Below are 27,913 nucleotides of genomic sequence, written 5' to 3'. Positions count from 1 at the left end.
GGATAAATACTAAATTGTATATTTTTTCTGTGTAATTAAAAATCTTAATAGTACATAGTACATAAACAAGACTAATAGGAGAGGAAAATAAATAAAACTACAACTTAAATTCATTAATTGATGTCATGTTTTGGGTATAACAAAACAGTACAACAGTGTATAAATAGTATGCTAGATTAATTCCTATTAGAAAGACTAACATGTTACACACACACAGATGATAATTAAGGCACAAATGACTCACAATATAATTATTTCAGTTCAGAACACACACCCCAAATTGTGATACAAAACACACACCACATTAACACTTGTGGTAGCTAAAATCAAAAGCACTTAATTCAGTCCATTCGATGGACATTGCATAGTTACAGGGATTATTTTGCTGAGTGATGTGCTCTAGCAAGTAAAAATCAAAAAGGAACTAGCAATACATTGCTAACATTTTTTATAAAAATAATTTACAGGACATTTTCTTTTGTCTTGGAGACAGTAACTAGCAGCCAACACCCCTCCCCCAATCTTTCGTTTTTACTGACTTATACAGACACCTCAGGAAAGTTGCAATATGTTGGATTTTTGCAAAAAAAATATTTTACAAAAAAAGAGAAAAGTAAAAAAATGAATGGACATTCACTGGCATTGAATTATGCATACTTTTTAAAAAAAATGCTTTTACAGTATAACCAATTAGTTGAAAACATGTTAAATAAAATGCAATTAGTAAATTTTACACCTAAAAGTGTGCAGGGGCGTAACCAGGGGGGGGGGGGGATTTAGGGGTTCAAACTCCCCCCCCCCCCCAGCGCCAAATCTCTAATTAATTTTTTATTCATCATTCAAACAAATTTCATATTAAAATTAATAAAATTTTTACCATTACAATATTTAAACTTAATTACCGAAAACTGCTAAAATAGCACTATTTTACACCTTAAAATCCAAATTTTCCTGGGGGAGGACCCCCGGACCCCCCGCTTTAATACAGGGGGGGGGGGGGCATGCTTCTTAACACCCCCTATACACAAATCCTGGCTACGCCACTGAAAGTGTGACCGTAACAGGTGTGATTCTCAATTACTGGATACTACTTGTGCACAAACTACCTATATTCTCTTGCAGGTGTTATTGGCAACAGTACGTATTCTGCACTACAATTACTCTGCAGTGTTCCGCGGCACATCTCTAACTGTTCTGGGAAGAGTACAGAGTGTGTTTGATGCTGAAACAAGCGAGATGAAGCAAGGGCTATTACAGTCAGAGAACACTTAGGTTACAGAAGTCAGCCAGGACTTCACTGGTTTGTTCAAAGGTTGCGTGATTTTTCGAAAAAAAATAATTTTTGTGGATCTCTCAGGACCGAATTTTTATGCGAGAAGTGAACTTGTCTTATCAACACGACACTGTGGTGGGTTGTTGTATGGCTTTCATTTGAACATGCTAAGAACCAAAATAACTACATAATTAAATAAATAAAAACCTGGTTTAATTTTTTTTTCCTACCCTGGGTGTGATCCATATGCAGGGCCCTTCTGTATGTAGATACCGCCTGATGTGGAATTTGTGTAGTTGAAAGTTGATGAATAAAAAGAGTTTTATTTATATTCATTGGTGTCCCATCTCAGATTCCGTTTCTATCCGTCTTGTTTCTCATCACTTCACAACACAGCACGTACCTCCTTTTGGCGCTTAACCAGTTGAGTTACGAGCATGTGTTGTACAGTGATTTGGGCTTGCCCAGTCATTTTCTATCTACTCAAACATTTTGAAACATCCTGCAAGACTACAATGAAAGCAACCAGACTGGCAGAGGGGTACTGTGGCTGCAAAGTTACATTTTTTTTTTAATCTTCTCGCAAGTGGAAGAATTCTATGCCTCAACATAATACATGCACTTGCAATATTTGCACTGATTTTCCACCAAATATCAGAACTTGGTTGAACCATATTGCACTGAATGGGAAGCAGACTAACAGCATGCGTGCAAATGCCATTGTGCTGACATAATCAAATAAAATGTAACTAACATAATTTTCATTTACTACTATAAATATGTATCAGCAAAAGGGCTGATATAAATCAGTACCAATAACATTTAATAAGCAATGCTACAAAACTGCTATAAACATAAATATAGTTAACATTATCATCCCATAAACAATGGGATCTAGAAAACTGCAAATATCTTTATAATAAACATCTTTTTTTAATTTTTGCAGAAAAAAAAACTGTTCAACAATATCTTAATTCAAAAAACTAAATTCCTGTTTAAAATTTGTGCCATATTCATCATTTAATTACCTAAAATACAGACTTAGCTATACAAGGTAAAAATAAATTACACATATAAGTGAATCTGCAATACATTTGTTATTTGATGATACTTTGGTTAAGGGCAAACTCAGGAAATTTGTGTATTAAAAAGTAACAATTGCCTATGGCGTGTTACATTTTCAGTTCAGAAAGACAAAACTAGCAACCAACATGTATAGAATCTATATCCACACTAGCAAAGACACAATGAGAGTCAAATACATTAAAATGTTTTTACACTTATCTAGTTTGTGCATAAGTCTGGTGATACCTCATCTACAAAGTCTTAATTATCGCAATGTACATAGTAAACTTTAATTGTTTGTTAGTTGTCTAAACCAGTGATGGCTAACTAGAATCCAGTTCTTAGCATCATTTCGTGTGGTCCATTTAAAGGATCCTTCAACAAAGAAATATAATCAGGAATTCTGTTATGTGTTATCCGTCTCTGCATACACGTATGTTCAATAAGGAAGCTGTAATATTCTAACATATATATAAAAATATCATTTAAATTTTTGAAACCTCTATCCTAAATAATATAATTCCATGGTTATACATCTTACATTTCAAGGTTTATTTTTGTAAATTATATATAATGTATTAAATATAATATAATGTATTAAATATAATTATTGTTCGTTTCATTACCAAATGCCACATACTGTATTTATTGGTCAGAGTACAGAATAAAACAACATTAAATATTGCAGTAAGATATTTGATATTAATTAATATGTGTCTGGCCCTCTGATTAATTTCAGAAATAATATCTGGGCATTGAAAAGAGAAGAGTTGGCCATCAATGGTCATAACTATAAATCAACTGAAAAAATTTGACCCGCTGTACTGTAAAAGCTGACAACTGCAGTGAAAACTCAAAAAAATTGCCAAAGGGACCACAGAATATTTACCTAACAAGAGTAAAGACTTTATACTACACAATGGCCTAGTTTTTACGGACCATGTTAAGGCAGCACAATAAACACGGATACAAGAACACGGGTCCACCGTGACTTTAGTGGTCTGATTCAAAAAGCAATCCGCCATAGGAGATAAAAATAACTACATAAAATACGAAAGTTGACACTACTCATAACCAGTGCAACGTAACAAATTCTGTGCAACAAATAAAAAAACAAGCACCATGTAAACCAAACTTTAGTTAATAGTTAGTCTAAAATGTTCTATGTGAAAATATTTTTCGATGTTAGAAATCACATCTCTTTTATAAAAAATCAACGTTGAGTGAAAATTTATATCTGATGATAATCATTTTTTATCAAACTAAAGGCTGAGGTTTTTATTCACAAATCAAACCACAAAAGCTTCTTGGACTTATAAATATGAGCCATGCAGGGTTTTTGGGATCAAATTGCTGACTCTCATGTTATGAGTACGAGTATTAATGTAGAATTTACAATTTAGTTTTACTAAACAGACGTAACTCTTAATAAGATTTATAAGATAGTGAATCTGCCAATCCATCAATAAATTTACACCGAAATCATTACGTTGAAAGATTAAAAAAAAAAAAAAAAAAAAAAAAGACAATAATTATATTAAATACTAAGTCATGTTTATTTACCACAATGTGCTCATGCCAGCATAAAAACTAGGCAGCTTTAGACAAAGTTGCATTACTTACGAAACATCAAGTAACCTAAACCCGTTTGATTACGTTGGTATATAATTTACAACTTTTACTTACTTTGTATAATTATAAAATTATTTCCAAATAATAAAAATCTGTAAGCCTGGGATTTTTAGTTCAGCCAAGATTGAGCAAGCCTTCAAGATAGTTCCTATAGTCATTATACAGCCATACAGCAGCACATTCGGGACCACAGGCATGACGTGCTATTTTGCTGGATTATCGAGCACCAATAAGTTGCAACAGTCATGCCAATGGTGAAAATAACAGCCAAATGATTCACGGCTTTCGTGATTTTTTTTTTTCTAGTAGCGAAACAGAAAAACCTCAATCTGATAGCAAACAAGATCGACCTCTAGCCAGGAGAAAAAAAAAGTATACAAATGTTATTGAGCATATAAACATAATTTTAAAATATACTGCACGATTCTTAGTTCGTTCTGTAGTAATTGTATTATTAGTTACCTTACTTGCAGGGAGGTTTAACAGCTATTTTAATTTCCTCAGAATTTGTTATCAGTTGAAAGCAATCAATTTTTGAGCATAACCATTTATTTGGCACATGCACACCTGTGCTTTCTTTTGCCGGTGTAAACGTGAATGAAGCGTCTCATAATTCTTCCTCAACTGACATACAATCATGCACAATCCATGCTTTACCTGACACTTCATAACACCCTCAAATAACACAATGTTATTTGGAATAGACTATATATATATACGTAGAAACTGTGAGGCATTTAATATAACTTTGCAAAAGCTACAACATTTCATAACAGCAAGCAAAACGACTTCAAGTACGTACGGTTCCAAACATTAAAAACGTTATAAACTCTAAAAATTTTTTAATAAATATACACACGTCTTTTTTTTTACCTTAAAAATTCACGTCACCATTTGGGGTCTGTGCTCAAAGTAACAATAATATACTAAAGCTAACCAATAACATCTCTGTTTAAACTGAGGACATCGACACGGTAACAACACTATATAAAAACCGGGAGCGACGACAGCTTTTAGAATCTAGTGTGTGAAGGAATTGAACGAGTGCTTCGCGAAGAGTCACAGGAAGCAAAAAAAGTTACGGAATATATAAACATGTATATATATATATTTTAGTGAAAATAGTTCTGCGCTTCGCGCATCCCCGCGTCATGAAAAAATATATGTGTGTGTTATCTCGCCACGCACTTAGGCTCTACAGGTTTGCACAACAATACTGCGTAGGTTCAACAGAGAGAGGGAGAAACAGGCATGCAACTCGCTAACAGCTTTGAATATATATACTTTATAGAAGTCGCCAGCCCAGGTTAAAATTTCTAATACGGTTTTGAGGTAGTTGGTTAATTCACCGCCGCAATCGCCACCATCTCTAGGGCATCGACTTGTGGTGGTCCCTTGCGGACAAGTGTCGAACTCTTCAAACACCCCTTCCCCCTCCCGTTGAACGACCTTGAGCTGCAGTGAATGATGGGCGGTGTAGTGTGCGGGCGAATGACAGCGGGCGACAGTGCTGTGCTCTAACGTGCAAATGACAACCTAAGACGATACAGGGCGTTACGGCAGCGCACTGCAGCGGTGAAGTTCCCAAGCTGCTCATCACGCGCTCCTGAAAAACGTAGAGTAGATCCTATCCGCTCGCGCAGAGAGGTAAGCATCGCAAGCACGGTGCTTGTACCAGTCACTGTCGCTCGTGCTACATTGAGTTCCAGCATGGCGTTTGTAAAAGAGGTTGGCAACAAAAAGACCACAAAGAGAGAAACTAATGACTTGAAGGGGGGGGGGGGGAAGAGGAGGAGGTTGCAATTCAAGTACTTATTGTTAACCGACCGTAACTTTAAAGGTGATCTATGCGTATTAGATACCTAATTTGTTAAGGTTTCCGATGGATTTTATTACCAAGAGACTTGAACCAGCTACCTCAAAACCGTGTCAGAAATTTTAACCTGGGCTGGCGACTTCTATACTGTGTGTATATATTCAAAGATCACGCCGACAGGGGATCCAGGGAGCCGGGGGAATCACACCCCACAGCGGGTCACCAGGTGCTTGGTCGCCTTGGCTATGTCGTAGGCACACGACCGCACCTGCTGGAGGAAGCAGCTCTTGTCGGCGGCCGGCACGGCTCCCGTGCACTCCGCCTGCAGCCGCGCCGCGCTGCCCGCCAGCGTGGTCAGCGCAGCGCGGATGTCCTCGTCCACGGCCGCCTGCACGCACACACACACGCGCGCACGCTCGCGCCGTGACACAGGACAGCTTCTGCACACCCCCACTAATTGCAACAGTCATCTGAGAGATTTTTTGCAGGTTTTTTCCTTTTTTCTTTTTGTGTAAGGAATATCCGTCGTCACATCGGGGTACGACTGTCACATGTCACACCCTTAGTAAGTGCAGCCACAATGTAGATGATGCATTTCCAAGGGATGGAATATATCTGAGTTATGCAACGCAATGGTCTACTCGAATCAACAACTGACCTAAAATTTATTTCAATCACACCGCAAATTTACATACGTTATTTCGGTTATGAATTACTGATCATCTATTCAACTCAACTTCGGAGGTCTAGATAGTAAGCCAACGATGTGTGATTTGACAAGTTAATCTGATAGCTAACAAATGGGGGACCTGAAAAATTCACCACCACGATATTCCAAAAAAACATTATGTGATTGCTGATGATTTATAAGTTTGAATGTGATTTTCAAATTCTCTCCCCCTCCCCCCCAAAAAACACACCCACCCGATTCTTTTACACGAATACACTACAAAAAACAGGCTCTCGTTTTTACTAATGTCAACCTTTCCCAGAAAGCACATGGAATAAAACCTGTAAAAATAATTGGACGTAGTTACGCAAAAAGGAACCAACCCACACGAAAACCTATTCCGAGTATTTTGAAGTTAAAAGTTGATTATGAATTGTAATTCTCGTATTGATAACATAATGTGGGTATAGTTTTTAATGGTCTAGTATAAATACTGATATAATAACAGCAAAAACGCTACGATCAACCTTTGTACTATTTTCGAATGAAATATAACAAAATTGTGGGTTGGTTCCTTCTTGCATAACTACGTCCAATTATGAACCAAAAAAACAGTTCCTGGCCAAATTTTTTTTTCCTCGGCCTCGGCAGGCAGTCACCTGGGAGAAGAGGGCCGTGAGCTCTTGGACGGCCTCCCTGACGCGGTCCGCGCACGGCGCGAAGCCCTCGCCGCGCCCCAGCCCCTGCGTGGAGGCCCACAGCTCCTGCACGCGCTTGGTCACCTGGTCCGTGCAGCGCACCACGTCCGCCCGCCCGGGCCCCGCGCAGTGGCACAGCGAGTGGGTCGCCGCGGAGCCGGGGGCCTCCCTCCTCTGCCGGGGGACACACACGGCAACCACTCGCACACCGCGCGCCTGCGAGCATCCGGCAAGCTACCAGTTCACATTTAATAAGCTCTACAGTAGAACTTGATGTAAGTTTTTGGACATACGCCATTGCTAAGAACTTTTTCTGTTGAAGAAAAACTAATAAATAAAATAAATAAAAATACACAAGATAGACAAAAAACACACAAAATTAAGCAAACAATTGCTGTTGTCAACAAGAATATAAACACCACAAAATATTCCGAAACAGAAATATGGTCAACAAACAAAGAAAAAACAAAGAAAAAAGTACTAAGTGAACAAAAAAAAAACACACAAATGATGACAACACAAAAATATTGAAACCAAAATAATTCAGCACAACAGTTTAAACGAGACAAAAACACGACAGAACGAAAAGACAAAAAAATACAATAGTTTTACCAAAACAGAAACAAGCGACGTTTCGGGAACTGCTATCTGCTCCCGTCCTTAGGCAGAGACGCACATGGTACGGAAACACAGGTGTGACTGAACAGTAGAACCTCGTTAATCCGTGACGCGCTAATTCGGGAATCGGATAATCCGGGACGATTTAAAAGTGCAGAAAAAAAAAAAGAGAAGTAAAAATTTTCAGCGCTTAATATAAACCTCACGGTGGCCGGCGGCCGGCAAACACTGCAAGCCGTCGCGTCGGCCGCCGAACTCTGCAACGCTGTTTGTACCCACCCTTTGTGTCGCCCCCCTTTCAACTGTCACATTTGTGACTCTTTAAACTTGAGAGGGATGTCCTGACTTCTGCTTCCCGTCTCCCGTTTGTTTGAATGTTGTTTCACGTGCTGCTGAGTTACTTTATACCGCCAACGCATGGCAGGTGCCTGGCGAGTGACGTGTCTGGCTGGCATTCGGCTGACACTGGGGGGAGGGGGGGCATACCCAAAATTTATGTCTGTAAGGTCAGCACGATCTTATCTTTCTCTCTTCGGCTGTTGTAAATGGCCGTGAACTAATGGCTAGGCAGTGCCATATATTTTTAAGCCTGAAACACTAATTCGAAGACGGCCCTTACAGTGAACAGATTATCCGGGTTTATTTTCTTTTTTACAGGATTTCAATTATCCGGGCATCGGCGGATCCCAATTAACACGAATAATGGGGAGTTTATTATTTTTTATCCATCTGTTGCCAAGGCGCAGTAAGCCTCGGGAGATGTTACGTCACATGACCTTGGCCTTAACCCAGCTGCACGCCGGTGTCTGAGAAGCTTGACAAGACCTTCTGGGCTTTTAATCGCTAGTCCGTGAAATTCGGTAATCCGTGATTATCTCGGTCCCGACCATCACGAATTAACGATGTTCTACTGTGGTTCATTACAACATTTAAAATAAATTTTTTTTATTTTAGATATTCATTATTGGTAGAAAATGGGAATAATTAAAAAAAAATGAAACGAAAAGAGATAAACTGTATGAAGCCAATTACACTGTACAGAAATTCAACCATAGTTGTAATAAAAAACAAAAAAAAAGGACAAAATTAAAGAAAACTAATTAAGGAAACTAACCCCTTCAGCACAGAAACACGTGTCGTGAAACTCTATCGTCACCGCTCGTGCAGGTACAAAAAGGGGCTGCCCACCTTGTCCCACTTGGAGCTGCGCGAGGCGGGCGCGCCCCGGTGGAACAGGCCCTCCCGGGGCTCGTACATGGAGGTGGGCCGCTGGGAGCCCGCCCGGCCGGCCCTCGGCTCCGTGACCCCCGCGACCCCCGCCTCCGCGTGGCCGTTGGGGAGGGGGGACGGGGCGGGGAAGGCCAGGCCCGCGCGCTCGATGAACCCGCGCAGCTCCGCGTTCTCCCGCACCAGGTTCTGCACCTGCGCCCGCCCGGCCGTGCTCACCACTCACCACTCACAACTCTCCACGGCATGACACGCTCCAGCGGCGGGTGCCAGGGTCGGCTCATTCACACCACAGCGGTTCAGATCAAGTGTTTTTTTTTTAAAAAAAAAAAAAAAAAAAATTTTTTTTACCTTTTTCAAAAAGTTTTTTTTTAAATAAATTATCTTAATAAATTTTAATGAAATGTCGTTAGCTAATTTTTCCAATCGCCGATTGAAAATATAACACAACATAATATTGTTTTCTGTTTTTAGATTTACATACTTAATCAATAGAACGTGCTTAAAAATGTCGTGAGAAGACGCTAGATGCATGTGTTTCCACGGCGAAACCAAAAAAACGAATTTTCGAAAATAAAGTCTCTTAGGCGCTGTTGTTTCTTAAGCGACGATGATACTGCCGATGTAACCTTGGACTTCAGGAGCCAAAAGGGCGAGGGTGCGTAAGGAGTTATGAAAGCTTGGGACGACATCTCCTTCTTCTAATTCTTTGTTTGTTTTGCAAATAAAGTTTTTTGTGAAGTAGCTTGGCTTCTGGGTTGTAGCCGTGTCCTTGGCAAATAATTCACCGACATTGCAGTCGCCATCATCAGGGAGCGAGTTTTACAGCCGCAGCACAAAAACCTTTAATAATGTTCACAGGCTTTCACGGCCCTTGTCTGAAGTAGTTTGGCTTCTGGGTTGTCGCCGCGTTCTTGGCGAATAATCCACCGACGTTTCGGTCGACATTGATGGGCAAAACAGCCCAGCCAACCAGAAGAAAGGAAGGCTCTGCTTGGTCCACAGCTGCAGCCAATCAGGAAGCACCTTCCCCTCAGGCGCGAGTATCATAAAGGCAGAATAACCTGTAAGAACATCAGTAGGTTAACTGCTCCCTGATGGTGGTGACTGCAATGTCGACCGAAACGTCGGAGAATTATTCGCCAAGGACACGGCTACAACCCAGAAGCCAAGCTACTTCGGTTAACATAATTATTTTTGCTTTATTCTGCAATAGAGACAAAGTCTTTCACGTAAAAAAACCAAAGTAATAGTTTTCAATTGTGGCTTCTGTTTATCATTACCACTGGTGAAAATTTTCAGATGAAAAAGCGAAAGAACAGTAACTGACGGGGTGACAACCTTCCCTTCTGGATAATCATTGGAAACTAGGCCTGTGCAAAATTCAGTTTTTTAGTTTCAATAAAAAACGAATACCACATTATTTGCGAATACAAAAGTCGTATTTGAATAGTGTGAATGATGAAATCCCACAAAAATTTTTTTTTTCCACATCATGTAACAACTTCTGTAAAATTAGACAAGTAATATAAAGTGGAAGGTAATATAAAGTGGAAGGTAATATAAAGTCAGCTACTAAGCAGTTTTCAAGGTTCAGGAGGCAGTACATATTACAAGCCGTCTAAAGTGGCTTAAGTGACTCATTTACGATGTGGTGTGTGTAGTTTTTCAACCTGTTCCCATTGTTTTTAACTCACGTTCTACCAGTGGCAAGATACAAGTTTACTATTACAATATGCCTCCCACTGTTGAGTTCAGCAGTTTTGGTAAAAATCATTGCATTATTTTCAGGTAAATAAAGTAAATAACCTACCAAAAAGTTTAGCTCTTACTCAAGTAGAGGTATAAAGTTAATGTTAAGACTTACCGTTGAGTTGAGCATCTGAATTTCAGTCTTCAAATGATCTATCTTAGTTTCTGAATCAGCCAGCTGCTTCTTAAAATTATCTTCCAAACATGAAATTGCACTTTCACCAAAATGGGTAAAGCTGCCAACATCCTTAAAAAAAAAAAACTTATAACAGGATGATATGTTTTCAAAAGGACTGTGTAGAATCCCAAAATTCACACAAAAAGGTTTTGTGATCACAAAAAATATTTTTCCATTAGGAAGGAAAATATTTTCCATAAATGTTTGGAATATTTTAGGGTTATTTATATAGCGAGTTATTTTTCACTGAGATTTAAAATTGTCTCATTCACATCAATTCTTAGAGATTTTCATGTTTAAAAATTTAGATTTTGACCCCATAAGTGTGAATTAACAACACATGAAAAACACACGTTGATGGCCTTATAACTACCAAAAAAGCCCTAAAATGGTTTGTTTTTTTCCCATCAGGATGGCCATGTCAGGAAATATCTAGATTCTACACAATAAGTATAGCCTATTTTATTTCACTAAAGATTTTTCATACCTGTCCCATGGGGAATAATACTTCCCACCTGAAAATTTCCAACTGAAACATCCACTCCTGCACAACCCTAGTTCAAAACTGAAAAGAATATTGTAAGAGTGTAAATTATTAAAACCCCAGTTATTAAGTTAAAATAATGTGCCTTTTTGCCTATAAACACATAATTTGACCCTTTAAAGAAATTTCCCGTAGCATCGAAAGAATCTTGGGTCTGAAGAAATGACCTGACCATACCCACAACATCCATAATTTTGTTTAAATGACGACACATTTAAGTTATTACTGTGAGAACACTTATACTAAAAACTTAATTAAATTTGTTCATAACTGGTGTTGTGTGGGATTACGCCCACTTCATATTTTATCAAGTTGGTAAGCATTAAAAATTATTTATTATTTGTCAAGACTAGGAGTTTCTATACCAAGTGAATCCATAGTAGTGTGGTAAAATATAAACTTTTGTGTGTACAAGTTGGAATAAAACATACTAACCAAAGCCATATTTTTAATGCATGCAATATTCTAATAAACCTATGCAATGATATGCTCCGTCAGTGTTGATGCATATGCTATTCTTATACTGAGAAAAAAAAATGCTGAGCACAAATGTAAACAAGTAATTAAAAGTTAAACTTACGTATGATGATAACAAATATACAGGTAGTTACCTTCAGTTTATTTTCAACAGGACCATTTTGGCAAACAGGAGGTGATGCTTTTGAAGTTTCAGCCTCTTGAGATGGTGCAGTTTCCAAAGTCTGCCCAACAAAAACAGCACACACTTAATGAAATTCAGAAGTAAACAACTGATGACTTTTTATAACATTGCTAAAATAAATAAATAAATATATATACACACACACACACACACACACACATATATATATATATATATTGTACACAAACGTGTACGTGATGAAACTAAGATTTTCCATTTTTAATTACTCAGAACGTTATTCCAGGACTTAATACTAGGGCGCCAGAGGTCATCAAGAATTAAAAACAAAATAACACAAAAAAACTTATTTTATTGTTTTAATCATAATGAGAAACCTCGAGTCATGGAAATAATAACCAAACAAACAAATATTAAATAAAGTCTATGGGATGTCGTAGATAACCTGACTCTTGAAAAAAATACAAAATAAATAAAGTTCCTGAAATTATTCACTGAGTAAAAGTTTTGGGGTTTTGCTCCGGCTTGCTCGAGCATGAAACGCCTAACCAAAAGACTTCTGGACTTGTGTACATATAGTTTGTGCTAATGTGAGTAAATTTGCCGTTAATCGCCGAAAGTCAATGTTCTACTAATTTTATAATAATCCAAAGTTTATAAAATTACAGTTCGTTTACGTTGACGGTAAAATTTACGTCAATTTTATTATATAGCGATGATGCAGACCATACCTTAACTATAGATGCTTAATGTCGTTCATAAAATACTTCGTCACTCACGTGAATTGAATGCGATTATTCTGCATTCAATTACAGGGCGTCAATTAACATTGCCCAGTATTTTGACGTAATTTCCAGACCAATAACGCCGAAATTAGCATCGCCATGAACAAAATATTCCCAGAGGGAATACACTACCACACGCACTAAATGGCGTCATTTTCCACTCTCTTCTCTTCTCTCTTGCCGAAATTAAATTGTTAATTGAAAAGGGCCAATCACGGCCGCGACACGTTAGCGTCCTTTTTAATGAAGCCAATGAAATGTCAATATCAATCAAGCATAGGCTCGTTAAAGCTGTTCCGAACGCCGCGCGATTATTTATTTTAGCAGTAGTCATGACGACACAGCACGAGATGCGCGCACCGCCATGCGTGGAACAAAACAAAACACTGCCGAAAGTATCGGGAAGCGGTATTAACCTCGAACGTAAAACAATAATAAACAGTTTCAGTTAGTCTGATAATACCGTAGTATTACAATATATATATATATTAGAATATAAAAAATTAAGGTTTGTTTGAAAAAAAGATTTGGATATAGCCCAAGCTTTATTACAGTTTTGAGATCATCAAACAATAGCACAACAGCATGTTATAGGTACGTATTCTCCAACAGCAGAGACTTGCATTACAGGTTTTCAAAATAACTTTAGAGCACAGAATAACATTTTCAAAGCTCTCAACTAAAGTACTACCTGCAAAATGCCAAGTAAATATCATTATTTTTTATTTTTAGACTACGAAAAATACACAAATATAAACGCTCAGCTTTGCACTCATAAAAAAAGTGATTTAAAGACGTCACCAAACAAATTACTTGCCCTCCCTACTTCCCAAATTAGTAAAAACATAATATGTATATATTATATACTCTTAAAGAAACTTAAGTAAAAATAATTAGTAGTAAAGAGAGTTTTGACATAAAGTTACTGCCTATACATAGTGAACATTGGTAGAAAGACAAATCCCCTTCCTTCATTAGTGCCTACTTGTTTGTGGATAGGGACACTATGCTTTTCTTTCACGAAATAAATCACAGACTTCAGTCAAAAATTAAAAAAATATATATATATTGTTTAAGATTGCCTCTAAAAGATTGTTTCAGAATCGTTAAGTTATTTTCCTTATGGAATATAACATTTAAGATATGAAGGCGAATGAAATTTTGTTTCAAATATAGAATATTCACTTACAATTGGATATGATAATTAAAAGAGAGGAAAAAAAAGTTTATATATACGGTTGAATGGATCAGGCCACACAAATAGTAGTTACCTGTGATCTCTCCCGTTCTTCTCTCGGCTGTAAGCTAGAGATCCCAACTTTCTGAGCCAGCCGAGCTATCTCTTCCGGGGTGAGGTAGTCATCATCCGAGGCAACGCAGTCGTACAGGGGCTCGTCATCGTCGTCCGAAGCATCTTTCTTCCCCGGAACCAGGCTGCCGACGCGTCGCGCCACTCTGCTGTCCTGTACAGTTCTTTCGTCTGCAGAAAAAAACAGGGAAGGGAATGAGTGAATCTGGACACCTACAGATAGATCTTAAAATTTTTTTAATTCCATTATAAATTTTTTGTACGCTCTATGGTGTACATCTGGCAACAGAGGAAATCACGCCAAGAACAGCATTAATGGTAGAAATCGTTCATTGGAAAGAGAGACTACCCTCTTTTATTGCATAATCGTCACACCCATATGTTAGGGCGTCAAAATTTGGATAAAAAAACTTCTCGCGTAAACATTGCATGATGTTTTTGGTCCTGCTATTAGATTCCGAGCGTTTTGTGTAGGTATCTTTTCCGTATAAAACAATGTGTTTTAAAGTATAAATCTAATATTTATTCAGAAATTATTTATTTTATTTATTTAATTAACGAAAAAACAAATTTGTCTGATGTGTAAATTTTCTTTTAAAGACGTTTTTAAACGTTATAACCTTTGTTCGTCTGCGTCGCCGCGGTGTACCGCTAGTTGGCATCATTCGTGTTTGGTTATGTTGCTTCCCGTGTAGAGCGCGCACACGTAGTAGAATATCGATATCTCGCTGATTGCATGAAATGCGCGCGCTCTCTGTCGAGTGCCGAGTTAACTACATTTGATGCCCCGCACTCTTTCATGGTAAGTGTGTACTACGACGATAGTTCAAGCTCGCATTCACATTTTGTTTTTCTATTTGAAGTTGAAGAAAGGTTTTTTGTTGCATGACTTATTAATTTAAATTGTTCGGCATGCTCTTGTACACTCCACTTTTAAAATAAAAGTACTCTCCATGTATGGGTTTTATGTTCATGAATAACTTTACCTAACAAAAATTTTTCTTTTCTCGCATAAATGTCGCACCCCTACTTTTCAAACTTGTTTTTAGTATGAAATGTGCGACGATTACGCGATAAAAACACGGCGACAGCCCACTAGAATGCATGCTGCAGACCCCACGGATGAGACGCGCCCCAGACGACGTACCCTGAGGGAGCGCCACGGACGCCGTGGGCGACTGCCGCCTCTTCGCCTCGGCCAGCACGTCGATGACCAGGTTGGCAAACTCGCGCGCGCTGAACCGCGCCAGCTTCTGCCGGCCCTGGTTGCGCGTCGTTGAGAACTCCGGGTTGACCGGCAGGAACGGCACGGCGCAGCGCTCGTGGCCGGGCGTGTCCGCCGGCTGCTGCGCGGACAGCCAGACTGCGCGCACACACATGCACGGCGTCTCTTTCGCGGCCGGGAAGCCTCGTTCTGATAAAGGATTTTGGAGAAATGTAACCCGTGAAATCATACAAACTGAATGAAAGGAGTCAGAAACGTACACAATATTTTATGAGACACGTAACTTCGTTAAAGAAAACAAAAAAAAATTAGCTCCCATTTAAAAAAAAATTCCATTAGAAATTAATACCTGCTCACAGGAAAAAATTGCGATCGTACGGTGGATATTTCTGAATTCAAATAATATTACTACTAGGTACATATACAGCTATAAAATTAAACACTCGATTCAGAAATATTTAAATTGAAATTTACTTTTAAACTTGGAATTGCAAAAGTGATTATTTTAACATAAGAGAACATGGCAATTGAAGACAAGAGATTATGATTTATTTCCAAGCCAATATTTTTAAAATAAGACATCTTTATGCATTTGTTTTTAATTTTAATACATACCTAATTTTTATTCATAAAAATTATGTATTATTTAACAAATAAAATACTAAAATATTTCTTAATACGTTTTTCCACCAAAAGAGTGCCAATTTGTCTGACACACAAAACATTAAAACAAAATAAAAAAAACTTTTAATAATAATATCTCTGGCAGAACTATCCGGAGTGGTAAAAAAAAAAACAGAAAAAGTGAATGCAGAATGGATGGATTGGGATTTGAACACGAGTCCTCTCGAATACGAGTGCAGATGTGTCCCTTTTTCGCCACCTCGCCCGGTCGCAGAGGAAGAGGTGTACTTACTTGCTTCAGTCTCACGTCTGTCCACTTCGTCGTAGACGTCCATGGCCAGCTCTTCAAACAAGTGGTTCGGTAACTGGAGAACATACACACACACACACACCAACATTACACTATGTCCACTGAGCAGCAGAAATAAAATAAATATTAGTTTACTCTTCTCAACATTTACACGTCTTTGCACAATCACGTGAAAATAGGAAATATCTCCCATTTTTATTAAACCACCACCCTTAGCAAAATATTATTTTTTTCCCTGCAAGCCTATTTGAAAATTTGAAGTGTTGTATAAGCTTCACTCTTATCAAACCACCATATAAACAGTGAAACTTGCATTTTTTTCTTCTTTTTTTAAAGAAAGAAATAAACAAAGGAAATTTTAAAAAAATATATTTTGAAACTAAAAACTTTTCGGAGTAACTTATTTTGGGTAAGAGATTTAAGTTCAAAATAACTTTAAAGTTATTGCATATAAACATCAAGTTTTCATTTGTTACTATTTTGTGTTGCTTTGCTGGCCCAACACATACAATGTAACAAATTGCAAAATAATAAAAAAAATCCAATCTTGTTGCTACATACATGAATTTTGGTTCTTGCTCAAGGCTAAATAATTTACAATAATTGAATTTAATATATTAAAAGATTACACTTACGTAATCAGCGTTGAGTTTTGATAAAATATGCTGATTAATTTCATAAATTTTTTAGGGCATTTCGGTGTTTTATGGCATATTGAGATGGTTTTCGGTGTTTTTGCAGCTTTATCCCACCATCGAAGGTGGGAGAGACAGTTTTTGGTGTTATTTCTGCTTTATCGCAATCCGTCTAGCCTCGTCCCTAGTGATCAGCAGAGAAGGCGGGAGAGTCAATTTTTGGTGTTATTTCTGCTTTATCGCAATCCACCGTCTAGCCTCGTCGTCCCTTGTGATCAGCAGAGAAGGCTGGAGAGACAGTTTTCGGTGTTATTTCCGCTTTATCACAATCCACCGTCTAGCCTCGTCCCTAGCGATGAGCAGAGAAGGCGGGAGAGACAGTTTTCGGTGTTATTTCCGCTTTATCGCAATACACCGTCTAGCCTCGTCCCTAGCGATGAGCAGAGAAGGCGGGAGAGACAGTTTTCGGTGTTATTTCCGCTTTATCACAATCCACCGTCTAGCCTCGTCCCTAGCGATGAGCAGAGAAGGCGGGAGAGACAGTTTTCGGTGTTATTTCCGCTTTATCACAATCCACCGTCTAGCCTCGTCCCTAGCGATGAGCAGAGAAGGCGGGAGAGACAGTTTTCGGTGTTATTTCCGCTTTATCACAATCCACCGTCTAGCCTCGTCCCTAGCGATGAGCAGAGAAGGCGGGAGAGACAGTTTTCGGTGTTATTTCCGCTTTATCGCAATACACCGTCTAGCCTCGTCGTCCCTAGTGATCAGCAGAGAAGGCGGGAGAGACAGTTTTCAGTGATATTTCAGCTTTATCACAATCCACCGTCTAGCCTCGTCCCTAGTAATCAGCAAAGAAGGCGGGAGAGACAGTTTTAGGTGTTATTTCTGCTTTATCGCAATACACCGTCTAGCCTCGTCGTCCCTAGTGATCAGCAGAGAAGGCGGGAGAGACAGTTTTCGGTGATATTTCAGCTTTATCACAATCCACCGTCTAGCCTCGTCCCTAGCGATGAGCAGAGAAGGCGGGAGAGACAGTTTTCGGTGTTATTTCCACTTTATCGCAATACACCGTCTAGCCTCGTCGTCCCTAGTGATCAGCAGAGAAGGCGGGAGAGACAGAATTCGGTGATATTTCAGCTTTATCACAATCCACCGTCTAGCCTCGTCCCTAGTAATCAGCAAAGAAGGCGGGAGAGACAGTTTTAGGTGTTATTTCTGCTTTATCGCAATCCACCGTCTAGCATCGTCCCTAGCGATGAGCAGAGAAGGCGGGAGAGACAGTTTTAGGTGTTATTTCCGCTTTATCGCAATCCACCGTCTAGCCTCGTCCCTAGCGATGAGCAGAGAAGGCGGGAGAGACAGTTTTAGGTGTTATTTCCGCTTTATCGCAATCCACCGTCTAGCCTCGTCCCTAGCGATGAGCAGAGAAGGCGGGAGAGACAGTTTTAGGTGTTATTTCCGCTTTATCGCAATCCACCGTCTAGCCTCGTCCCTAGCGATGAGCAGAGAAGGCGGGAGAGACAGTTTTAGGTGTTATTTCCGCTTTATCGCAATCCACCGTCTAGCCTCGTCCCTAGCGATGAGCAGAGAAGGCGGGAGAGACAGTTTTAGGTGTTATTTCCGCTTTATCGCAATCCACCGTCTAGCCTCGTCCCTAGCGATGAGCAGAGAAGGCGGGAGAGACAGTTTTAGGTGTTATTTCCGCTTTATCGCAATCCACCGTCTAGCCTCGTCCCTAGCGATGAGCAGAGAAGGCGGGAGAGACAGTTTTAGGTGTTATTTCCGCTTTATCGCAATCCACCGTCTAGCCTCGTCCCTAGCGATGAGCAGAGAAGGCGGGAGAGACAGTTTTAGGTGTTATTTCCGCTTTATCGCAATCCACCGTCCGGCCTCGTCCCCAGTGATCAGCGGAGAAGGCCGTACCTGCTGCAGCTTCTTCCTCGCGGCCTTGGCCGTCTCTGTGTGCGCCAGGGAGTCGGAAAGCTCCGGGACGATGTAGTGCTGGCCCGCCGGGTGGTCGGGACGGCGGGCGCACAGGAAGTACGCCAGCCGGTCCGTCAGCTCGTACACGCACTCGCACAGGCGCTCCGCTATCTCCTTGTGGCCCGCCGCCCTGGGTGGCCCACAGATTACGGGAACATTCAGGATGAGCATCAAGGTCCAGGTTCTAGACCAGCGGGGTGAAGCCAAAAGGGAAGGGGGGGATTTCAGTGTACTACACGTACCAAATATGGCGACCGTCTGTTTACAAATGTATCATCTGTACCTATATATAGGAGGTTAAATCGGAGAAAAATGTCAACTAATAACCATTTTGCTTGTATTATACGGATTCGTTTTGGACTTTTAATCTATATAAACATAAAACCAGTAATATTTTGGTATAATTTTTTTTCAAACTGCTTAACTACAGTCAATAATAAAAACAGGCTAGAACAGTTGGTACAAATAAAAACAAACATCTGCCATACTGATATGTGACAACCAGAAATAAATAGGGGGGAAAAAAACGGCTTCACGTCTGACTGATAATGTTCCACCTGTCTCTAGCGTGGGACCACACTCGCACATGTACAAGTCTGGCCGGAAGTAAAATGATGTAGCAGAAACACTGATGGTCTTGGATTTAGTTAAGGCACGCATGCACGTGGTAAAGGAACGTGCTTATTGGAAATTATATCTCAGGGGCGCGCCTCGTCAGGGGTGCATTTGTGTTAGTGAGGCGGGATTATTAGTGCGACGCTCACAGGTGTTTCTAGCTCGATACTGCCTCCAAGAGTAAGGTGTGAACTGGTGTGCAGTCTTATCGTCGTGCATAGGGCGACTATGATACTTGACCAATAATCACAACATTATAAGACTGAGGAATAATATAAAGGTGTAATCCTAGTCCCTCGAGTGGATTCAAGAACCTGTAACGGATATCTCCTTCCTATAAACATGCATTTTGGCCCCTTTGACTCTCCTAAAAATAAAGTTTAAAAACCAAATCCAAAAACAGAACTACTTTTTTTTTTTTTTTTTTAACAGAGACCACTCGTTTATCTTCAGCGGTTTTTAAATTGCGTGTATCTTTCTGAAGGTGACGGCTGGAGGTCCAGCCAACGGCACGAGCGCTGACCTGGCGACCTCCGCTGGCGTGGCCCCCTGGGCGCTCAGGACGCCCGGGTCTGCTCCGTACACCACCAGCAGCTCCACTTGCAGCGGCTGTCCCGCCCTCGCGGCCACGTGCAGCGGCGCGGTGCCCTTCTCCTGCGCACACGGCACGCTCCGAGCTCAGCCCCCGGCAGCACGGGCGTGGGGATGTCTGCTCTCTCCTTACAACGCACCTCTGTTGCCAGATGCGTGCCCCAGGCCACAAACGTTTCAGACACTAACGTACAGTAAAACCACGTTGATCCGGATCACCGGGTGATCGGGATCAGATGTGTGGACATTTAATGTTCACATAAATTTTTTTAGCTACATAACCCAGAATGAAGCTAACAAGTACACCAAGTATGTTCATTTTTTTTTAGTTTGATTCAATGTACAGTTCCTGCGTAGATGGTAGGATCATTGTAATAAAATGCTATTTAGTGAGTTTAAGAAAGCGCTCCAGCTGAACAATTGATGATAAAGCGTTTGCGTGACCGTGCTTCGTTCAAATGCCATACAAGTTTGAAACAGAAGAAAATGGAAGAATTCTTTGTTAAGAAATGATGTGAACAGTAATTTTTCTGTTTTTTTTTTTTTTTAAACGTCTGTAAACAATATAGGGCATGTATACTATGTATTTTGGTTACAAAACATAGTTTATTTATCGTAATAAATGGCAAGTCTGCTTATTTAAGGATTTTGTTTTGTTTATTACCCATATTAAACTAACTCTCCGGATTTTCAATCGTCCGGACTGACTTTGGTCCAAGTTAACCTGGATACACGAGGTTTGACTATACGTTTCAGCACCGATGAAACTCAATATTCACCCGACTCATTGCACTCAATTCCCTACCCCGAGTTTTCCAGCACAGAGACCCCACAAGCAGTAACATAGCGTGCCTGCCGCTGAGAGCGGGCCGGTGAGTACTAGCGGGGGAAAGTCGAGCCTAGCTCCACATCGGCGATGTCACGGCCCTGGGACAGAGTCGATAGCCGGGTCCACGTGCCCATCCACGTGGTGGCGACCAAGGCATACACATACGCCGATTCGAAATCCCCCCTCACGACAAGGTGATAAAGTCACACAAATCAGTTAGCCATTCAGGAAATTGACACTATTATTGCATTTCCATAAATATTACAAAGAAATGAAACAATTAAGCACCACTAAAAGCTTATGCTTATAAACATTATAATAATAATTTGGTTCAGTGATGAGTAGGACACTAAGGTAAATGATCACCAACTCAAGGGAATACTCACATCATGGAAATAGTTTGGATCTGCCCCTTGTATGAGAAGTCGCAAGCTAGTCTCCAAGTTGGATGTCCGCACACTCGAGTGAAGCTGCCTGCTCAAGTCTTCTTCCGTGACCACGGTGTCGTCTTTGAAGCCCCGGAACAGGAATGACAACATCTGGTGCTTCGCACGGATAAACTCTGCCTTTGTCGGGCTGGGGGAAAAAAAACAAAAATATTTGAAACAAACTAAAAGTTAAGAAATTCTTTCACAAACACAGGTGAAGATTACGAAAGTTAAATCAGCCCCCTTAAAGTTATAGTTTATTTTTAGCAGTTCTGAAACAACCTTTTTTTTTAAAAAAAATTTGGATGTACTTTAAAAAACTCTTCAAATATAATTTGAAGTCACAAATGTACTATATGTTATTTCTTTATGTATGAAAATTACAAAAGTCTGACTCTATTTGTTTTTCCAAGAGCTAAAAAAATTTTAAGCTGCTAAATAATTGCTATGTATGAACACAGAATCTACAATTAATGTTTGACATTTTATAGTTATTCGGGACAAGACCACAAAGACTTTAACGGCTCAGTACTAATTACGATTTATGCCCAGGAGGGAATTCAAACCATCAACCGTCCATCCCAACTGTGCATGGGGGTTGCTGACGACCATCCATACTAAGCGTATATTTATCTACGAGTTCATGTTGTGCAGCGCACCGCAGATCAAATGCATGCACACTAGTTTAAATACCGCCCTGGTACAATCCTATACAACAAAATTTTGTGACAACAAAATTGGCTGATGTTATCAAAACTGCTGTAAAGTTCTATCTTGTAATCTTGGAAGGAAGTTAGTCGCAATGACAAACCTGGGGTGCCTGGGATTCGTAGAGCCCGGCGTTAAGCCTAGACATCGTCCCGGGCTGCCCCCTATCTGAGCCCGATGTGCCACCATCTCCCCCCCTCACACGCTGCGAGCCCCCTCCTTCCACCACCACCACCCTCTACGACCGCCCGCCGAAGTGTGTGTGTGTGTCGGCCCGCGCCCGCCCGTGTACGTCAGTGCTCCGCTCCCAAGAGTTGCCGAGCAACGACGAACGGTCAGTGAGTCACGAGCGCCGCGAGAGGAAGGAGCTTCACGCACCTGTCATCGTATTTCGGAGCTTTTTTAGTGATACGGAGGGAAACGGGCCTGGCCACACACGGCCCTGGGAACAGAGTAGCCGGGTCCACATGCCCGTTATACATGCGGTGGCGCCCTAAACACTTGGACGAACAATTAAACCCCCACTGCCTGACCGCCGGACGGAGCAGAATGCACTCACTGCAGCGGGTCCTTGGCGTGGGGCTTCCTGCGCCCGGGCCTGACGTGCGACGACTCGAGCAGGCCGTGCTCCCAGATGTTGTTGACGCCGTTGTCGTTGAGGGCGTGCACCATGCGCAGCAGGGCGGGGCTCCAGCAGCCCTTGCGCAGCGACGCCACCTGGGACACGTGGCGGCCCAGGCTGCGGTGCACGCCGCAGCACTCGTCGCACAGCAGGATCCCCCGGTTCACCGACGCCCACGCCGGGTCTGCCCGGACGGAACGACAAGCCCCCGTCACCACTCCCACTTCGCTATCGTTAACGCTTTTAAAATCCTACTAGTTTAAATGATGCTGTGAAAGTACAAATAACGTGAAAGGACTACCATGCCATCATATTTGTTGCCTGTGTAATATTTTCTCTATCTGCAATAACAAATTATACGAAGCGGTGAGTGATTTTAACTATTGCAACCCCTGATTCACTTGATCTCGAATTGAGTGGCTGTCGAAAATAATACAATTCTCTTGGAATGGTTTACACTCAAGCCTTGACGTGTCGTATACATTATTCCCCGAATACAAAAATTCGGGTTATTTTCAGAATTAGATGTGATTGAAAATTTCTATCTTTAGTCTGGTATGCAAAATTCCCTGGTATTTCCCTGTTTTCCCTGTTGTATTAAAATTCCCTGCATTTTCCCTGTTTGTAGAAACCCTGACATAGGCACCCGTAGGTGTAGAGGTGTAGCGGGCATAGAGCAGGGCTCAGTTCAAGGTCACAGCTGTGATTCTGTCTCGCTGGGGAGCGCTGGTATTCGTGACTGGTAGAAGACTCGTTACCACAGGTATATTGTCTTTTCCTCAGCACAACGTTTAAAGGGCAGGGGAAAAATGCACAGGAGACAGACATGATGTAGCTAAGCGTTATCTGAAGGGACATGTACATTTGGGAACCCTTTCTGGCCATCCACCTCTTGTCAGTTTTTCAAACAAATTACAAACTCATTTCTCATTTCACACTGGGGCAACACAACTTCATGTGTAGTTCGTCTGTTCTTTTTTCCCCTGCTCGCAAACCTCCTGGCTCCATTGTCTACTTTTTCTACGGCCTATTGATTACCTTCATTCCACAATTTTTGAAGTGAAACTTCTTTACTGCCTGTAGAGTAAGGCAAAGCGATAACACCATCAAAGCATAATTAAACGTTTAAAGCTCAGAGTGTAGCAAAAAAATGCAAGGCAAATTTAAGTATCATAATTTTGCTGTCAAATTACTTGCAAAAAACACAGATGAAATTTGTGCTCGATGGCATATTTACATTACAGCACACTTGCATGCGTGCATAATTGTGTACTTGTACATTTGCACACTCGCATACTAGCTATCAATTTTCTGAAAGGCCATATTCACTTGTGATTATTTAAACTATCAGAATTTAATGGTGTGCACTTAATATAGGGTAGAATTTATGTAGTTTTGACCAGTCATTCTAATCAAATATTGAAGAACAAATTCAAAATCATGTTACAATTTTACAAGCTGCTAGTAAATAAATGTAAAAAAACACTGCAGTAAATGTTTTGAGTTCAAGCCACATTTATAATTACCATTTTTTTTTTTTAACTGTAATATACATAGGCCTACCTAATTCTTGTTAGTATAACATTAAATAAATCTATTTAAAAAACTTAACAATTGTTACTCAATTTGTTTTATACCAGTCAACCTCACAATGAATATGCTCATTTATTAATATTATTAATAACATACAGAAAAAAAAATTTAAAAATGATTTTTCAATCCATTACTTGATCTTTGGATACTTTCTGCACATTCGTTAAATTGAAACATATGTAACAATTTGTTTGGATATGATATGTGCATGTGTATTAGAGTGTGACATTAAAAATTTCAAATAAAATTAGGTAGTTCATTTTTACTATTAAGGTTTGTAAAATTTAAAACCTTGGGGAAAAAATATAAAATACATAGTGTACTACTCATTCAGCTATGTATAGTTAGAGTGCTTTAAAATAAAATAAAAATTGGGAAATGCTGGTGTAGTAGAAAAAAGTTGTGGGTGTAGAAAGTAGGTAGGTACACATGGTTATTTCTGTATGAAAGCTCATAAAATATTCAGCCTACCTATGTGTGTTTATATCTGAAATAGCTAATTTTTAGTTCAATTTTTACGTGAAAAAATATTATCATTATAGGATTTAAAATATGATTAATCATTTCTTTAAAATTATAAATTCAAATAAAATTATGTTTCTAGGTGCAAATTTGGTTTCTCGCTCTGTTTTCCATTTAAATTTTTTGTACATGTGATTTTTTTATTCTTTGTCATTGTAACATTTTTTAACTTGATTATTTTGTTATGCATAACCTAAGATAATATGCTACCTACCTATATTACAAAAATGTGTATTCAAACTCTTAACTCCCGCCCATCCGCACCACCTGCACCTTTTACACTAGCTACTCAAACAAGTGTAGACGGTGTAGCTTCAAGTGCAGAAGTTGTAATTACATCCAGTAGAATAATCTGGTTTCAGTAACGTGATTCCTACTACAAACACATAAAACTGGCAAGTTATAGTTTGGTTGCAGATGTCGTCGAAGGTACAGCCTATGCAAAAAAAAACAAGCCTCAAGTTTTTTCCTAGAACTCCTCTTGCCCTTTGATACTCTAAATTTAACCGGCTTTAAAATATGATACACTAGTTGAATCTCGAATCAGCACCTAGTGGTATAGCCTGCAATTGCTGTAGAAGTTACACAAAAATAATGTTAGACCTCGATGAAGCACTTCCTTAGTTAATTATACAATTTTAAGTCATAAGCCCATACAAAAAAAAAACTTTAAAACTCTACTAACTATTTAGTAAAGCCTATTAAGGCTGATTAGTTTATTGTGAGGTGGTGAAAATGTGTTCCAATGCATAATACAGGTTTATATCTACCTTTAATCTTTTAGGTGCACAATGTGATATAAAATGTATGCACTAAATCACAAATTTTTTGATAGTTTATAAAAATAATAATGTAAACAGAGTAAACATGTTTTCTTTAACTTTATGTTTCAGTTATTAAACAACAAGAATTAATTCCATTGTTTATTCTACTTAGGCTATTTTCAACATTTACCGAAGAAACACCTATTAAGTACGTGAGGAACCTCTCGTATAAGATTATGTATGATACACCCACAGGTTCCCTAGTGTGATATGTATAAATAATAATTATGCTCACCTAATGCACCACAGTCTGCACAGACGTCATTAGCACTTCTTATTTTTCCTTTTGACATTGAAAAGGACATACTAGTACACCAAAAACATGTTTCACACGCTATTTCGTCTGTTTCTCATCATCCTACACACAAGTCGTCGGACAAACGCCTATTTCCCTATCATAGAGCAAAGATGAGACCCGGTAACATTGAATTATTTAGCAGTACACCATTAACGAGGTGTATAACGGAACAGTAAATATATTCTTAAAAACTTTAGGCCGATTTGGTTGCAATATATTTATTAGCTACATTCAATTAACTGCCATATAATTAACATTTATACAAACTTCAAATAACAGCTGATCACAAATGTACAGTCATAGATACAAACACACAAACTGTGTTAAATCCAAATGCAACGTCTATAGATATTCAAATCAGCGAATCTTTCTTTGTTCTTCTTCAACTTTTTCTTTTCTTCTTCTTCTTCATAACGAATATTGGCCTACGGAAAGCATCCAAATGTAAACAAATGTATTTGGAACACCGTGGTTAGGAATGGTATCGGGAGTAAAATTGTTTCATACATATATTAATTATTTACCAATATAAAATCAACAAATAAAAGCACTGATATTTGTTATATTATTCAAGCTAATTAATTTTCTGGACGAAATAATTGCGAGAATTAAACAGGCATTTGCCCTTCTGTTAGCGACTCTTTGGAGACCACTTCTCTCCTCCCTCTGTCTGTTTGCTTACACCGAGAAATATTGTCAAATGAACCAGCTTGTCATCCCTGACTGAACTCAAGACAAGTCAATTTGGTACCCAATAAGGGGTGATCTTAGTCCAGATAGACTTGTGGACACCACAACGCCACTACCAGAGCATAAGCCCACTTCCAGGAGTGCAGAAAACACCTCGTGGTGCCTATAACGACCATTAGATGGCTTTAGAAACCTGCACAGCAACCCACTGCATAGCCACACAAGGTATGCAATTCAACAATAGGAGCAGATCTTATGGGCGCAAGCAATCCAACACACCGAATGGGTGAACATGGTAGGCCCATTGCTACTTGGAGAAACAGCTAGATGATAAAATACCGATGAAGGGCTGTACTACAACTGGGAAGAGTTCACAGGGGGTTTCCTGAACTACTTTGGTAACCAACCAAGAATGGCAGCTTACTCCCCAATTATTTGACACGAAACAAAAGGTAGGAAAGTATGTTGAAAGTTTAATACAGAAAAGTAAAATCTATGAAAGGCTACACCCAGGAAGAGATGCCAACGAGTTCCTCCATAAATTATTGGATCTAGTATGGCCCGACCTACTGCCTTTTTTAGGCACCCGCCTCCTGAGGGCCTAACTGAACTCCTTATGCTAGCTGCTGCAGTCCAGCGAGATTGTCTTGAAATTCACGGTACCATAACAAGTAAACCAGGCTCACCACCGACCCGATTTAAAGAAGATACATTCTCAAACAGAAACTTGCCGAAGTGTTGGCAAGTCCCGAACATTCCTCCACCAAGACTATCGAGTGCTCCAAAACATAACCGGATGAAATGAGAAGCTTTAACCAGGAGGCTCCCGGAGAGAGAAAACAGTGTTCATTAGCACTTGGTACCTCGTAGTCCAAGGTAGTGATAACTAGTCACTTCAGAAGGATCTCTCGCCGAGCTCTCAACTGGAGCACCAAAGAAATTGGTGACCCGAAACCCCCGAATAAAAGCAATGTTGACAACCCCAATTAAGAAACCAATGTGGAACAACAAATAGACCCGGCTACTCTTGTGTTGGTCCCCAGAGAACAATGATCGCAAGAAACATCGCCTCCCGAAGCTGCTGCAACCTTACGAGCCAAACTTGCTCAGGCATTAGTTTTCAATGGCACAAACACAAGCACCAGCACAAGAAACATGGGCCTCCCAGAAAACACTTTGCATTGATCTTTCCAAGCACTCCCAACCCCTAAGACTACTTCAAGCCACCCG

At 39.9% G+C, this 27,913-nt stretch overlaps 1 protein-coding gene across 2 annotated transcripts; it reads right to left on the bottom strand.

Moving 5' to 3' along the window:
* Nucleotides 1–104: 104 nt before the first annotated feature.
* Nucleotides 105–26,311, bottom strand: LOC134539807 (ARF GTPase-activating protein GIT1). Of its 2 annotated transcripts, XM_063382089.1 has the most exons (13): nucleotides 25,931–26,311; nucleotides 22,694–22,940; nucleotides 21,385–21,574; nucleotides 20,102–20,232; nucleotides 18,904–19,093; nucleotides 16,328–16,400; nucleotides 15,334–15,549; nucleotides 14,149–14,357; nucleotides 12,085–12,174; nucleotides 10,867–10,998; nucleotides 8,961–9,194; nucleotides 7,116–7,328; nucleotides 105–6,174 (listed from the first exon to the last, which is right to left on the bottom strand). In XM_063382089.1, the coding sequence occupies exons 1-13, from the start codon at nucleotides 25,998–26,000 to the stop codon at nucleotides 5,989–5,991; spliced, it is 2,181 nt and encodes a 726-aa protein (XP_063238159.1). In that variant the 5' UTR covers nucleotides 26,001–26,311; the 3' UTR covers nucleotides 105–5,988. The 2 variants fall into 2 exon arrangements, with proteins under 2 accessions (XP_063238159.1, XP_063238160.1); XM_063382090.1 differs by lacking the exon at nucleotides 10,867–10,998 and having other exon boundaries at nucleotides 25,931–26,298.
* Between the last annotated feature and the right edge of the window lie 1,602 nt (nucleotides 26,312–27,913).

This window comes from Bacillus rossius, chromosome 16 (assembly GCF_032445375.1).
Source record: "Bacillus rossius redtenbacheri isolate Brsri chromosome 16, Brsri_v3, whole genome shotgun sequence".
NCBI classification, from domain to species: Eukaryota; Metazoa; Arthropoda; class Insecta; order Phasmatodea; family Bacillidae; genus Bacillus; species Bacillus rossius.
This window is presented reverse-complemented; position numbering and strand designations above follow the sequence as displayed.